General features: G+C 34.8%; 1 protein-coding gene across 2 annotated transcripts in view; it reads left to right on the forward strand.

Annotated features, from left to right (window-relative positions):
* The window catches only part of LOC121476403 (N-acetylated-alpha-linked acidic dipeptidase 2), a 47691-nt gene extending 37584 nt beyond the window's left edge, over positions 1-10107 (forward strand). For both annotated transcript variants that reach the window (XM_041730413.1, XM_041730414.1), the window contains 3 exons: positions 1070-1151; positions 1700-1792; positions 9840-10107. In XM_041730413.1, coding sequence (XP_041586347.1) covers positions 1070-1151; positions 1700-1792; positions 9840-10029 — 365 coding nt within the window. In that variant the 3' untranslated portion in view covers positions 10030-10107. The remainder of the gene's footprint in view (positions 1-1069; positions 1152-1699; positions 1793-9839) is intronic.
* The last annotated feature ends 5760 nt before the right edge of the window (positions 10108-15867 follow it).

The following is a 15867-nucleotide window of genomic DNA, read 5'->3' on the forward strand; positions in this document are numbered from 1 at the left end:
CATTTAGTGCCAGGCAAAAACAGTACCGGAGAAAATGTTTTAATAAAGGGGTGATGGATATATAATCCATCCAGACACTTCCTGTCTCTAGTTCTTTTCTTCCTTCTACCATTCCAGTGTATGGTCTTCCTACTACTCTACTGAAAATGCTTATGCTGAAGTTATTGTTCATCTGTGTGAATACCAGGAATACATTTCATTTATCCATCTGGACTCATTGTGGTTCACTGGAAATTTAAAATTCCTTCCTCAACACTTTAGCCTCCATAATATCTATTACTATATTATTTGGTACATGGTTTTAAAAACAGCAATAAAAATGAGAGCTTAACGGTTGTCTAGGACAAAAACAGGACTTCTCTTTTATACTGAATATACTATTTACTAGCTGTGTGATCTATCAGAAGTCCTATATCTAGAAGTACAGTGCTTTATCTGTAAAATGAATATTGTATCCCTTGCATCCCAGGATTAATGAAAAGAAGGAAATTAGTAATTTGTTAATGCTCCATTTAGAAAAGATGGAAAATGATAAATAGGTGGTTTTAATAAAAAAATACACTGAGAACCTTCTCACTTTCCTTAGAATTTTTGTATACTAAGGAAAAAGCTTTCCAGACGAAACCAGATCCTATTTCTGAGTCCACATATGCTGGCTTGTCACAGGTTGCCTTTAAACATGACCTTACATGCACTCTTTACAAAGAGGGATTAACTTTAGCCTGTATTAACTGCAGGAATATAGCTCATAGATAGCTGTACCTAGTATCTAGCATATATGTAAGTTGTACCAATAAATATATATTAAATGAGTACATGAACGATGCATTTCTGGTAAATCATGAGTTAAAAGATTTATGTCCTAGACTCTTAAAAGTTCTTTCCTGAAACACCAATGTAGACATTTTCTATTTTGTATGTTTCGTTACAGTATTTTCTGGGAATTTCCATGATCTACAGGAAGGCTCAAAATTGTTTCAGTATCTACTTAATCATATAAACCTGGAATGGGGAGGGCAGGAAATAAGCAATTAGTAATTTACCTTCCACTTTTCTATTTTTAAAAAAGATTCTTTATTTTCTGCTGTGAAGAACTTCTCAGATGCTGCTTCAGATTTTCATAGAAGACTTAGACAAGTTGATCTTAATAAGTAAGTTTTAAATTAGTATAAACTTTCCACCACCCATATTGGCAGAAAGATGTATCCCTCATTTTGAGAGGCTTCTCTCCCCCCTTGGGTTGTAGGAAAGCCCAGAGAACTTATGCCCAAAAAGAGTTGGCAAATTTCAAGTGTGAAAGGGGATTCCCTGCCCCTGATGTAAAACTATCTCCTACTCTTCTTGCAAACCACTGCAACTTTCCTTCATTTGTTGTTGTTCAGCCTTTATTCAGTGTAATGAAATGGCTTATCAAGAACTTGATGGTACACCCAATCTGCCTTTTTGCAGGCCAGGCTCTCTTCTTAGGAAGAAATAATATCTTTCTGTGGTCTTGAAAAACAAATCATTTCCAATAGGTCTGTCTTATTATAATAGAAAGATGCCATTATATGTATTATATGCATAAAAACATTACTGTTAATATGCATTTTCTCAATCTATTGATTTTAGAAGTTTATTTTTCCATGCTTTATCCTGTATTATCTTAAAATATAGTTCCCTGGGAAGGGTTATACTTATCTGTTTCTTATTTTCAAAGTCCTATTGCAGTGAGAATCATGAATGACCAATTGATGCTCCTGGAGAGAGCATTCATCGATCCCCTTGGTTTACCAGGGAGGCGGTTCTATAGGTAAGGAAGCAACACCTATTTCTCTAAAGGACATTAAATACTTGACCAAAATCTGTGTGGTTTAAACTCTTTGTCATTAGATAAATCGAAGGTGAAGATGTATGCTGAGAGGAATATGGGCTAGATTATTTATAATACTAAAAGTTGTATCAGAAAAATTCATGTTTGTTTTGCTGCAAATGTAAATGAAAAATGGTAGTTGAAAAATAATTCTGTGTAAGAAAATCTAAAAGCTATAGAATCTTAAAGGGAATCTTATGACTTAGGTAGGTCAAACTTCTGTTAATCTTTTCTGTATCATCTGAGATAAGTAGCTATCCAGCCTCTGAATCTTCCAGTAATAGGAAGTTTACTACCTCACGAGGAAGTCCACCCCATCTTTAGTGAGGTCTGTGTTAACAAAGTTTTCTTCATAGAGATTGTTTTCCTTGTAATGTTCTTGGTCCCTGTTCAGCCCTCAAAATCAAATACGATAAATCCAGATCTATTTCCATAGAATAATTTAGGTTTATGAAGGTGGCTGCCACACTGAAGAAACGTTTTTTTTTTTTTTTTTTTTAATATTTATTTCTTCATGAGAGATACAGAAAGAGGCAGAGACATAGACAGAGGGAGAAGCAGGCTCCATACAGGGAGCCCGATGTGGGACTTGATCCCAGACTGTGGGATCATGCCCTGAGTTAAAGGCAGATGCTCAACTGTAAACCACCCAGGTGCCCCTTAACCTTTAATTGTAAGCACAGGGTTTTAGAGCCAGGCTCTGGCTCATGCTAAGTAACCTGAGCAAAATACTTACCTAAACCTCAGGCTTCTTAGCTATAAAAGGAGACTCTAATTGTTTTCACCGCAAAGGTATATACATTGCAGGCATGTGGAAGATTTAACTCAGAGGCATTTACTCAGTAAATGGCTATTTTTTAAAGTGATAAATAATACTACTTTGCATTACTTATTAATACAAATAACCATCAATTAAGTATTTACATGGCAAAAAGCTGAAAGCAAATTTACAGATTAACCCACTCTTCCTTGTATTAGTCTATTATTCAAAAGCAAAACATCTTTTTCTCAAAATGAATGCACTCTATAGAAGCTTATAAGATAAAAAAGGACTGTGCTCCTTCTGTAATGCACTCCCAGCAATTTGCTATTCTTGTTAAAGAAAATACATGTGTATATATATATCTATATATTTATTCATTTCTATTTCAATAGGACCATATATTTTGCATCTTCCTTTTTCATAACAATTTATCTTAGAGATCTTCCCCTGTCAATATAGTTTTAGCTCTTATCTGACATAATGTTCCTCTGTATGGCATATTATATATATATATAAATTTATAAAGTCCTTGTTGAGTTTTTAATTTTTTCCCCCAATTATTTACTATTACGAAAAAGTACTGCCATGCCTTAGTATGTCCCTGTGTCCTATTTGAACATTTGTCTTAGTATCTATATAATCTGTATATGGATTTCAGGATCAAAGAGTAAACACATTTTTAAATATAAGTATTACATTATCCCTCCAAAACACTGTATTTTAAAAATATATTTGGAATTATTACCTGAATATTAAGACTATTTTCTAAAGTCAAGGTGGTGCAAGATAGCAGTATGGGAAGATCCTAAACTCACCAACTCCCATAGACACACTTAAGCTACAACTACATATGGAACCATTTCCTTCGAAAAGACCTGAAAACTAGCTGAACCCCTTTCTGTCAAGTAAGAAAAAGGCCATACCAAAGAGTAGGAGAGAGTCTGAGAACTGTGCCATAAACCCGAGGTTCTCCCTTGAGGAGTGAAGGGTTCATACCTCAAATAGGGGATGCCCCAGTTTGAGCATATATCCCAAAAAGGATTTTATACTTTTGTCAGATACCCTGATTTTTACAGCTTCTGCCAGAGGATACCGGCACATTGTCTGACTCTGGTGGCCAGTAGGGCAATGCTTACAGGTTCTACAGGCCTGAAACCAATGAAGAAAAAGGTCATAAACAACAACCCCTAAGGCACAGCAAAAGGCAACAAGACCCAAGCAGCCCAGTCTTCCAGTGAAAAGATGTCTTTAAGTTTACTAACATGGACAGCCTTAGGGGCAGGTGTCTAATTAAATACACTTCTAAGGATTAACTGTAAACCTTACCAGAGACCTGGAGGGCAGGTACTATCTTTTGTGCTCTACTCTGTCTGTTCCAGAGCACCAACATCTTTTGGAGGGGAGCTCTTCCTCCCTGGTTTCTATGGCTGCCACCCAAAGAATACCCTGTGGTCATCTGGCTCCAGGGGCCAGAGGGGCTTATGTTGCTGGGCCTCATAAGGCTAAAACGACCAGAGAGACAGTGCTTGGCAGGCTGTAACCCCCATGCCACTGCACGGAGCAGACTAAAACATGTATCCCTCTTCTTTTTGTAAAAGAAGGCTATTTTACTTATCCTTGGAGCTTCAACCTGAAGGGCAAGCTTCAGATCTGGCGCTTATATCTGGAGACCTATGGAAATGCAGGTTGGGGCTCTTCTTACAACAGCCTGCTGGTATATTCCATAATGCAGCTTATATAACTCATCTGGAGCCCAGTTTTTACTACTGTGTCTAAAGGACACCTCCTTATCACTTGGCTCTGGTGACCACCACAGCTTACTTATGCTTGCAGTCCCACAAGATGAAACATTTGCATCCTTTGGAAGCCAGACCCTCAAGCAGCAGACTTTAATCACCCTGAATTTAATTCCTGACTGAGATATTCCCCTTTGGTACAGTGACAGGTCTTGGAAAACCCTCAACTACCAGGACCTGTTAAAAATAGCCTGCTTGGACAGTCACAAAAGTTTGAGATACAAATGAGATAAAGCAAGGTTGGATGAAAAGGTTCATCTACACCAGGCCACTCCTTCAATACCAGGAGAAGTACTGTTTCATTTAATGCACAGAAACCAACACATAGTACAAAAAATAAACATAGGACTATGTTCCAATGAAAGGTAAATCCACAGAAAAATAATCTTAATGAAACAGGTAAGTAATCTATCTGATAAGAGTTCAAAGTATGGCCATAAAGATGTTAACCAAACTTGGAAGAATGGATGAACATAGAAGCCTGAAAAATAACAAATAGAAGTTACAGAGCTGAAGGACACAACTGAACTGAAAAGTATACTAGAGGTGTTTACAGCAGACTAGATGAAGAAGAAAGGATCACTGAACTTGAAGACAGGGGCTAGAATTCACCCAACAGAGCAGAGGGGGGAAAAAAAACCACCCCAAAAGCTTAAGGGACTTATAGGAAAACATCATTTCCAGTACAGGAAGAGAAAGGGGCTGAAAACTTCCCTAACCTAGAGAAGGAAACAATCATCTAGATCCAGGAAGCCCATAGATAATTCCAAATAAAATGAACCAAAAGAGAGCCACACACATAATTAAAATGCCAAAAACAAGGAATCTTAAAAGCAAGTGAAGAACTGCTTATTATATACAAAAGAGCCTCCATAACCTAATCAGATTTTTCAGCAGGAACTTTGCAGGTCAGAAAGGACTGGCAAGATTTTATCACTTTGATTATGTAAGACATCCAAACCAAGAATATACTGAAACAACACTCAGAACTGAAGGAGAAAGAGCATTCCAGACAAACTAAAGCTAAAAGAATTCATTACCACTAAACTGGCCTTATAAGAAATGGTAAAGGAAGTTCTTTAAGCTGGAAAGAAAAGGTGCTAATTAGTAGCAAGAAAACAGAGTGAAAATTTTACTAGTAAACATTATAGTAACGGTAATGGATTAAATAATATGAAGGTTAAGACAAAAGTTGTAAAAGTAGAACTACAATAATAAGGGATGCACAAAATGAAGAGGAAGTAAAATGTAACCTCAAAATGACACGGTGGTGGGGTAGATAAGAGTTTTAAAAAGGGAGAGCTTTAGAATACCTTCAAAGTTAAACTGTAACATTCATGAAAGTCTACTTTAAATTGATACATTGTCATAAGGCAAGGCTCCAGTAACCACATGCCAAAAAGCTGCATAGGCATACTTCTGGTATACTGCAGATTAGGTCAGATATCTGCAATAAAGCAAGTCAAATGAACTTTTTGGTTTCCTAGTACATATTATGTTTATACTATATATGGTAGTCTATTGAGTGTGCAAAGCATTTCTAAAAACAAAGTACATATTTTAATTACTTCATTGCTAAAAATGGTAACCATCTTTTAAGCTTACAGGTAGTTGCAATCATTTTGCTGGTGGAAGGTCTTGCTTTGACATTGACTGCTGACTGATCAGAGTGGTGGTGCCAAAGGCTGGAGTGGCTGTGGCAGTTTCTTAAAGGAATACAAGCATGAATTTTGTCATATTGCATGACTCTTCTATTTACAAGATTTCTTTGTAGTATGCAATGCCATTTGATAAAATTTTATCCACAGTACAAGTTATTTCAATACTGGAGTCAATTCTCTCAAAGTATGCTGTTGCTTTTTTACCTAAGTTTATGTAATAATCTAAACCTTTTGTTGCCACTGTTCATTCTTTACAGCATCTTCACCTTTTAGATTCATCAAAAGTAATGATTTTCTTTTGCTCACCCAAGAGCAGCAACTCTTCTGTACAGTTATCTTGACTATAGCAATTAAAATATTATGAAAATTAAAGCCAGTAATCATGAGCAGAGATGCAAAAATCTTCCACAAAATAGTAAACTGAATCCAATAATATAAGGATCATTCACTGTGATCAGGTTAGATTTATTTCAGGGGTACAAGTGTCTCAGTATCAAATCAATTTTCTGGATAGGCCTCGGGCAAAAATAAACTGAGTATCACACTAAAAAAAGCTTTTGTGCAGTAGTGGGAACCATTAACCAAATAACAAGACAACCTACAGAATGGGAGAAGATATTTGCAAATGATATATTCAAATAAGGGGTTCATATCTAAAATACTAATTGATGCCACTCAAAACACCTTAATAATCGATTAAAAAATGGGCAGAGAACCTCTATTTTTTCCAAAGACAACATACACATGGCCAAGAAATTATGCAATAAAAGGGTCAAACGAAAGGATTTGACATTTGTAAGCATTTATGCACCCAACATAAAAGCACCTAAACATATCAATTATTAGACTGAAAGAGAAATAGCAATACAATAGGAGACTTAAATGGCTAGCTTCTAGACAAAAAAAAAAAAAAAAATGGAGACATTAGCCTTAAATGACACATTAGACCATACAAAATGAAAAGATATATACAGAACATTCCATCCAAAAAACAGAATACACATTCTTGAAGTGCACGTGAAATATTCTCCAGGATAGGTCCTATGTTATGCCAGAAAACAAGTCTTAATGAATTTAAGAATGAAATAATGAAATACCCAGCATCTTTTCTGACCACAGTGGTATGAAACTAGAAATCAATTACAAGAATAAAAGTGGAATACTCACAAATAGGTGGAAATTATTCTACTAAACAACCAATGAAATCAAAAAACAAAAAAAATGCCTTGAGAAAAATGAAAATGGAAATACAACATGGCAAAATTTATGGGATACAGCAAAAGCAGTTCTAAGATTGAAGTTCACCAGCAATGAATACCCTACACCTCAGGAAAAAAGTAAAACTCTCATGCAACCTAACATCACACCTCAAGGAAGTAGAATGACAAATGCAAAAGTTAGCTTTGCACAGTGGCAGTATTGTAGTCAATGAGTTTTATCCGAGGCACGATTATTGCTAATTGAACACAAAAGTTGGAAGGAAATAACTAAGGAAATCAAGAAAGTAGAAAAGTTCAAAGAGGTGAAGAACTGACTGAAAAGATGAAATTTATAAACCATTCACTGGATTCACCAAGAAAAGAAGAGAAAGGGTCAAATAAATGAAGACGACATTACAACTAATACCATGGAAATAAATAAAAGACTATTACCAACAACCATGGAAATAAGCGACTATTACCAACAATCATATGCCTACAAATTGGACAGCCTAAGATATAGACAAACTTTCAGAACTGAATCACAAACGAATATGGAAATAGAAAATGTGAATAGACCAATTATTAGTGAGATAGATTTAGTAATCATAAACCTCCCAATGAACAAAAGTCCAGGACCAGATGGCTTTACTGATGAAATCAAACACTGAAAAAATAATAAGTATCAATCCTTTCCAGATTCTTCCAAAAAGTCAAAGAGGGAACACTTCCAAACTCCTTTTAAAAGGCCAGCATTACCCTGATAGGAAAATCAAATAAGGATGTCAAAAGAAAATTACCAGCCAATATGATGAACATAGAAGCAAAAATCCTCCACAAAATTTAGCCAACCGAATTCAACAATATATTAATATCATGAACCACAAATGGGATTTATTCCAGGGATACGTAGATGGTTCAATATCCACAAATCAATGTTATATATATTACATTAGCAAAATGAAGTCTTTAATAGATGCAAAAAAAGCATTTGACAAAATTCAACATCCATTTTTATTAAACAGTCAAGGAGAAGAAATGTAACTCAATAAAGGGCACATCTGACAGATCTATAGCTAATATCCAATTTAATGGTAAAAAGCTAAAAGCTTTTCCTCTAAAATCAGGAACAAGACAAGGAAGCTTTTTCTTGCCACTTCTTTTCAACACAGTATTGGTAGTCCTAGCCAGAGCAATTAGGCAAAAAAAGGCATTCATACTGAAGTAAAACCATTATTTGCAGATGACTTTATATGTAGATAAACCTAAGGAATCCACCAAAAACCTGTTAAAATGAACAAATTCAATGTAAAGATACAAAATTAATAGATAGAAATCTATTTCTATTCGCTAATAATGGCCTATCAGAAATAGGAATTATGAAAATAATTCTGTTTAAAGTTGCATCACAAAGAATATCTAAGAATTTAACCAAGGTGAAAGGTCACAGGGGTATTAGATGCCAATTCAAGGATTCAAACCAGGTTTGTACAGTCTTTATATTTTATCTTTATATTTTTTTTACTCTTGCTTTTACAATTCTGTGGTAGAAGGAATGTAATATTAATGAACAGCTATAACCTTTATTTGTAGTAACTCATATGTAAGTCAAAATATCAATGTTTATGAACAGTTCAGCACATATACTGGCTTTAGTAAAGAAAATTCCTTTGAGGTTATATTATGATTTAAAAGCCAAGAGCAATAAATCTTGATGTACTTTGGATAACTGAAATGATTTGCATTATAAGATTAATATTGACTTAGATAGTTTCAGTATTCTCAGATTTACATCTTGAAGCTGTAGGATTTGACTGTTGGACCTAATTCCTGATAAGTGTTCAATAAAATATGTCCCTTTCTGGAAGGCAGAATTCCAGAGTTATTGAGAAGTAGCTTGATTTCTTCAGGTACTTATGAGATGAAATGGGAAATCAATGGCAAAACTGTCCTTTTAGATCAGAAATTAAATGTGTCTGCAGGCAATTCATATATAATTCCTTTAACTTTGTGGAATGGACTTCAATTCCTTTAACTTTGTGGAATGGACTTCATTATCCTTACCATTTATATTTTATATTACAAGTGCACTGATTTTTAATGTTCTAAAATACTGCAAACAAGAATTATTTTTGTTGAATTTCTTACAAAGGCAACACAGATATATTTTAGTTTCCTCTCCCATTATTTATACACCCATAAAACATACTTGTTATCACGATGTGGGTAGATGCTGGCAGTCAGACAACTGATGTACACAACTTATATGAACTCATTTTCTTCTATTTGTATGGGTTGGCAACACAATTTGAGACTAATCTTAATGCATAGTCAGCTTTCATTGCTTAAAATTACACTATTACATAAGTAATAGATACATAAGTATCTTAAATCAATTATAGGTCATTTTGGAGTAAAAGAGTGAATGCCAGAAGGAGACATAGAATTCTTAAGATGTAGTCTAACAAAAGGGAATAAACAGAGAAGCATATAAAATGTAACTTATGATATATATAGTCTTTAGCTCAACCTTTGTTTTTTGTTTTTGTTTTTTTTTTTCTCTATTAGGCACATCATCTTTGCTCCAAGCAGTCACAACAAATATGCTGGAGAATCATTTCCTGGTATCTATGATGCTATGTTTGATATTGAAAATAAAGATGACCCTCGTTCAGCCTGGACAGAAGTAAAGAAACACATTTCGATTGCAGCCTTTACAATTCAAGCAGCAGCAGGAACTCTGACAGAAGCATTATAGTAGTAAGGCCTCAGCCAAGTGGCTAGCCACTGAAATTGTTACTGAAAAGTCTTAGGATAAAATTGTTTTTTTGATAAATCTTGCTTTTCATGTCAGGTTTTGATTTTAGACTTCCATCCTGTCCAACTGTGAAGTTTTTTTTGGCTCTTTAAAAAAATTCATAACTTCCTCAGTGAAAACAACTTGTCACAGGGCAGAAAGACAGAAAGAACCTGAAAATGCCCTAAAATAAAATACGGCAAGGAACTTGGAAAAGAGATGTTTCTTACAAAGTTAAAAATACAGTTGACCCTTGAACAACATGGGTCTGAACTGCTCATGTCCACTTAATACATGGATTTTTTTCTCCTACAGTACACTATATATGCATTTACTTTTGATGATTTTAACATTTTTTCTCTAGTTTTATTGTAAGAATACAGCATACATGTACAAAGTGTGAGTTAATCAAAACTTTGCTATTGGTAGGCTTCTGCTCAACAGTAGACTATCAGCTGTTAAAGTTTTAGGGAGTGAAGTTGTATGATGGATTGGCACCTCTAACTCTCACATTGTGCAAGGGTCAACTACAGTAACTTGCAAGTTATTGCTTCCTAAGTTATTTTCATCCTCTTTAATCAATAGGTGATCGTTATGAACAAATGAATGAATGAACGTGGCAGTGTGATGTAACTAATCAGATGTTATTACATACAAAATGTCCTTGAACTATTTCCTAAAAACGTTTTCCCTTAGGAGTACTTTACCTATGAGATGTTTTATGTTTTATGTTTTATGTATGTTTTATGTATGTGTGTGTGTGTGTGTGTGTGTGTGTGTGTGTATATATATATATATATATATATATATATATAAAGGGAAGACTGAACAAATCATCATGGAAATTCACTTTACAAATAAAACAAACAGAATGCACACAGCAAGATGGCAGTAATTATGAATGGACTGAATTCACCAAGCACAGAGTGGCTGGAAGAAAAAAAAAAAAAAACTCCACTGTGTAAAGGAAATTCATTTTGGCTCTTAAGACATACACAGGCTCGGGATCCCTGGGTGGCGCAGCGGTTTGGCGCCTGCCTTTGGCCCAGGGCGCGATCCTGGAGACCCGGGATCGAATCCCACGTCGGGCTCCCGGTGCATGGAGCCTGCTTCTCCCTCTGCCTGTGTCTCTGCCTCTCTCTCTCTCTCTCTGTGACTATCATAAATAAATAATAATAATAAAAAAAATTAAAAAAAAAAAAAAAAAAAAGACATACACAGGCTCAAAGTATAGGAACAGAAGAGGATATTCCATGGAGGTGGATACCAAAAAACAAATAACACGAAAGTGGGTGTGCAGCAATATTTAGCAATACGTAGCCAGAGAAAATACACTTCAAGCCAAAAAACATTAACAACAGAGAAATCATATAATGATAAAATACATCAAGAAGAGAGAATACATACACTTCCAACATCAAAGCACCATGATTAAAAAAATTCTCACATTTAAATGGAGAGATACTTCCTTAACAGGGGACTTTAATACTATTAGAATAAACATGTAGACAGAAAAAAAGGAAACACTGAAATTGAACCAAAACAACTTAGAAAGCAAAATGATTTAGCAGTTTTTTATAGAACATTCCATCCAAGAGCAGAATACACATTCTTCTCAAGTGCGTATGAACATTTTCTATGGCAGATCCTATGAGAGGGCACAAAATGAATCTCAGCAAATTTAAGATTGAAATCGTACCATCTTTTCTGACCACAATGGTATCAATTAGAAATCAGCAAGAGGAAGCTAGAGGAATCTACCAATATGTAGGAACTAAACACTTCTAAACAAGGAGTCAAAAAAATGGGAATGAACTATCTCATAACAAATGAAAATGGGAGTATAACACATCAGATCTTATGGGATACAGGAAAGTAAATGGGAGTAAAGAAATCACAAAAATCTCAAGCAACTTAATTGTATACTTCTAGTAAGAAAAAAAGAACAAACCTAAAGGTAGCAGAAAATAAAATCAAAGCAGAACTCTCTATTTTAGGAAAAAACTATCAGTAAAACTAAAAGCTAGTTCATCGAAAAGATAAAATTGACAAATTTTACTAACTAGATTCAGAGAAACAAAATTAGAAATGAAAGATCTTACAACTGATACTACAAAAATACGTAAGATTGTAAGAGACCATTAGGAACTCTGTGCCAAAAATTAGATAACCTTGAAGAAATGGACAAATTTCTACAAACAACCTACCCAAGATTGAATGAAACACAAAGAGAAAATGTGAATATACCAATAACGAGCAAGAGATTGAATCCATAAACCTCTCGTAGAAAATATAACCCAGGACAAGATGGCTTCATTGGCAAATTCTAACAAACTCTTAAAGAATACTAATCTTTTTCAAACTCTTAAAATAGTTGAGGTGTAGGAATCACTTCCAAACTCATCTTAAAAGGCCAGCATTATTTTGGTACCAAAGTCAAATAAGACCACAATAAAAAAGGGGTGTCTTGGTGGCTCAGTCAGTTGAGAACCCAACTCCTGATTTTCGATCCAGTCATGATCCCAGGGCTGAGAGATTCAGCTCTGCATCAAGCTCTGCATTGGATGTTGAGCCTGCTTAAGATCCTCTCCCTCTCCCTCTGCAACCCCCAGCCCCTTCTCACACGTGCATGCTGTCTCAAAACCAAAAAACAACAAAAAAGAACCATAGACCAGTATCTCTGATAAACATAGATGTAAAACATCTGAACAAAATATTAGCAAACCGAATTCAAGAACACAGAGATTAAAAACCGAGACTAAATACGATTTTTCCCCTGGGATACAAGCAAGGATGATTCAGCATATACAAATCAATACATGTCCTACTTCAGATTAATGAAATGGAAGATAAAAATCATGATCATCTACGCATCTGACAAAATGCAACATCCTCTCATGATGAAAACTTTGGCAGACTGAGTATAGAAGCATAACACACTTCAGCATAACAAAGGCCATCTATGACAAACCCACAACTAACTTACTCAGTTGAGAAGAACTCAAAGTTTTCCCTTGCATCCAAATCAGGAAGGAAGAGGTCAAACTATTCCATTTGCAGTTAATATATTTTACGTATGTAGAATCCCAAAGACACACAACCAAAAAAAAACTGCTGGAACTAATCAGTGATTTCAGTAAAGTTGCAGGACAAAGTACAGAAATATAAATAAATCACATTCCTATATACTAAGGATAAAATATCTGAAAACGAAATAAAATTCTCCCATTCACAGCATCAGAAACAATCTACTTAGTAATAAATTTAATCAAGGAAGTGAAAGATCTGTACAATGAAAACTCTAAGACTTTGCTGAAAGAAAATCAAGACACAAATGGAAAAGACATCTTATGTTCATGGATCAAAAACAGTATTAAAAAAAAATAAAAAAATAAAAAAAATTAAAAAAACAAAACAAAAAAAAACAAAAATAAAAACAGTATTAAAATGTCCATATTACACGAAGCCATCTGCAGATTTAATGCAATCCCCATCAAAATACCAATGGCATTCTTTACAGGAATAGAAAAACGATCCTAAAATTTGTATGGAACCCCAAATAGCCAAAGTAATCTTGAGGGAAAAGAACTAAGCTGGAAGTATCCCATTTGATTTCAAACTATACTACCAAAACAGCACAGTACCAACGCTAAAACAGGCATATACACTAAGAGAACAAATTCCAAAACCAAACCCCTGCATATATAGGCCAACTAATATTTGACAAGGTAGCAAAGAACACCCAATGGGGAAAGGACAGTTTCTTCAACAGACAGGTGTTGGGAAAACTGGATAAACACAGAGCAATGAAATTATACTCTTCTATAGCTCACAAAAATTAACCTGAAATGGATCAAAGACATTAAACATAAGACCTGATACTATAAAACTAGAAGAAAACATAGGGAAAGCTCTTCAACAATGGTCACAGTAATGTTTGAAATATGACTCCAAAAGTGCAAACGAAAGCAAAAAAGTCAACAAAATGGGACTACATCAAAGTTAAAAGTTTTCACACAGCAAAAGAACAAAATGAAAAAGCAAGGTATAGAAGAAAACTTCTGCTAATCATATATCTGATAAAGTGTTAATATCCAAGATACACAAAGAACTCCTAAACTGGATACAAAAAAAAAAAAAAAATCAAAGAATCCAAAAAATGGGCAGAATAACTTAACGTTCTCTAAAGATATCCATCCATGTTGTCAACAGGTGCATGAAAATTAATCAGGAAAATGCAAATTAAAACCACAGTGAGACATCACCTTATGCCTAGTCAAATGGCTATCAATAGAAAAACCAAGGTGCGGCAAGGCTGTGGAGACAAGGAAGCCCTTGTGCAATGTTGGTAGGAATATAAAGGGAGCTCTTCTGTGCTGTTGGTAGGAATATAAACTGCTACAGCCACTATGGGTAACAGTATGGAGGTTCCCTAAAAAAAGAACTATCACATGATGTAGTAATTCTACTTGTGACATTTATCCAAAGAAAACGAAAACACTAATTCAAAATGATATATGCACCCCATCTTCACTGCAGCACTATTTAGAACAGCCAAGATATGAAAGAACCTGTGTCCACTAGCAGATAAAGGATTTTTTTCTTTTAAAGATTTTATTTATTCATGAGAGAGACACAGAGAGACAGAGGTAGAAGCAGGCTCCATGCAGAAAGCCCAATTTGGGACTCAATCCTGGGACCCCGGAATCACGCCCTGAGCCAAAGGCAGACACTCAACTGCTGAGACACCCAGGCATCCCGACAGATAAATGGATTAAAGAAATGCAGTGTATATTCACTGAGTAGTGTGTATTCACTCATGAATACATCCTAGTAGGATATACAGGATATCCTACTGTTTGTGACAACATGGATGGACTTAGGGGCACGTTGTGCTAAGTGACAGAAGTCAGATAAAGACAAGTGCTATATGCTGACAAGTGCATATATGCTATATATGTATGTGGAATTTTGAATGACCAAAATTGTAGAATCAGAAAATAAAATGGTGATTACCACAGGACAAAGGTTGTGGGGTCCAGAGCAGATGTAGTTTGAAGGTACACATTTATAAGATGTAGTTAATACACCTTAGAATATAATGCCCAGTACAATGAATAAAAACATAAACTTGTATTATAATCATCAAACTTGCTAAGAGATTAGAACTTAATTACTCCAACCACCAAAAATAATGATTATGTAATAATTACATAATGCAATAGAGATGCCAATTATTGCTTCAATGGCAATCATATTACAATATATGAATGTATCAAATTAACATGTTGTACACCTTAACTTTCCTTGGAAGCAGAGGCCTCTGTGGTTGGTCAATTATCAAGAGCACAAAGGAAGTCACTATAAAGTGTTTTTGTTAAATGAATTAAGCAAAGGGATGGCTACAATGCTAAAAATGCTCACAAACTTACATCTTACTAAAATGTTAATAAAACTTATAAACTGCATACCTACCAAACTCAGAACTTTTTGGAGAAAAACTATTAAAGCTAAAATTCAGCTGGTCTCAAGATTATCTGGCAAAGCACAACATATGCAAAGTAAATCATATAAGCTAGAGATCTCCGTTTGGAAGAAGGGCCCTATAATTTATAACTATAATTTTACATTTGGTTCTTGATTCATTAAACACTCTTTTAAGGTGGTTAAAAAAAAGTCTTTCCCTCATAATTTCATGGAACATCTTCCCTAGCTTTTCACAATGAGAACTCATCCAGTTTTCACATAATTGAAGAGTTTGCTTGCTTAACACACCAATAATTTTAATGTGTTGCTTTT

The sequence above is a fragment of the Vulpes lagopus genome, chromosome 15 (assembly GCF_018345385.1).
Source record: "Vulpes lagopus strain Blue_001 chromosome 15, ASM1834538v1, whole genome shotgun sequence".
NCBI lineage: Eukaryota > Metazoa > Chordata > Mammalia > Carnivora > Canidae > Vulpes > Vulpes lagopus.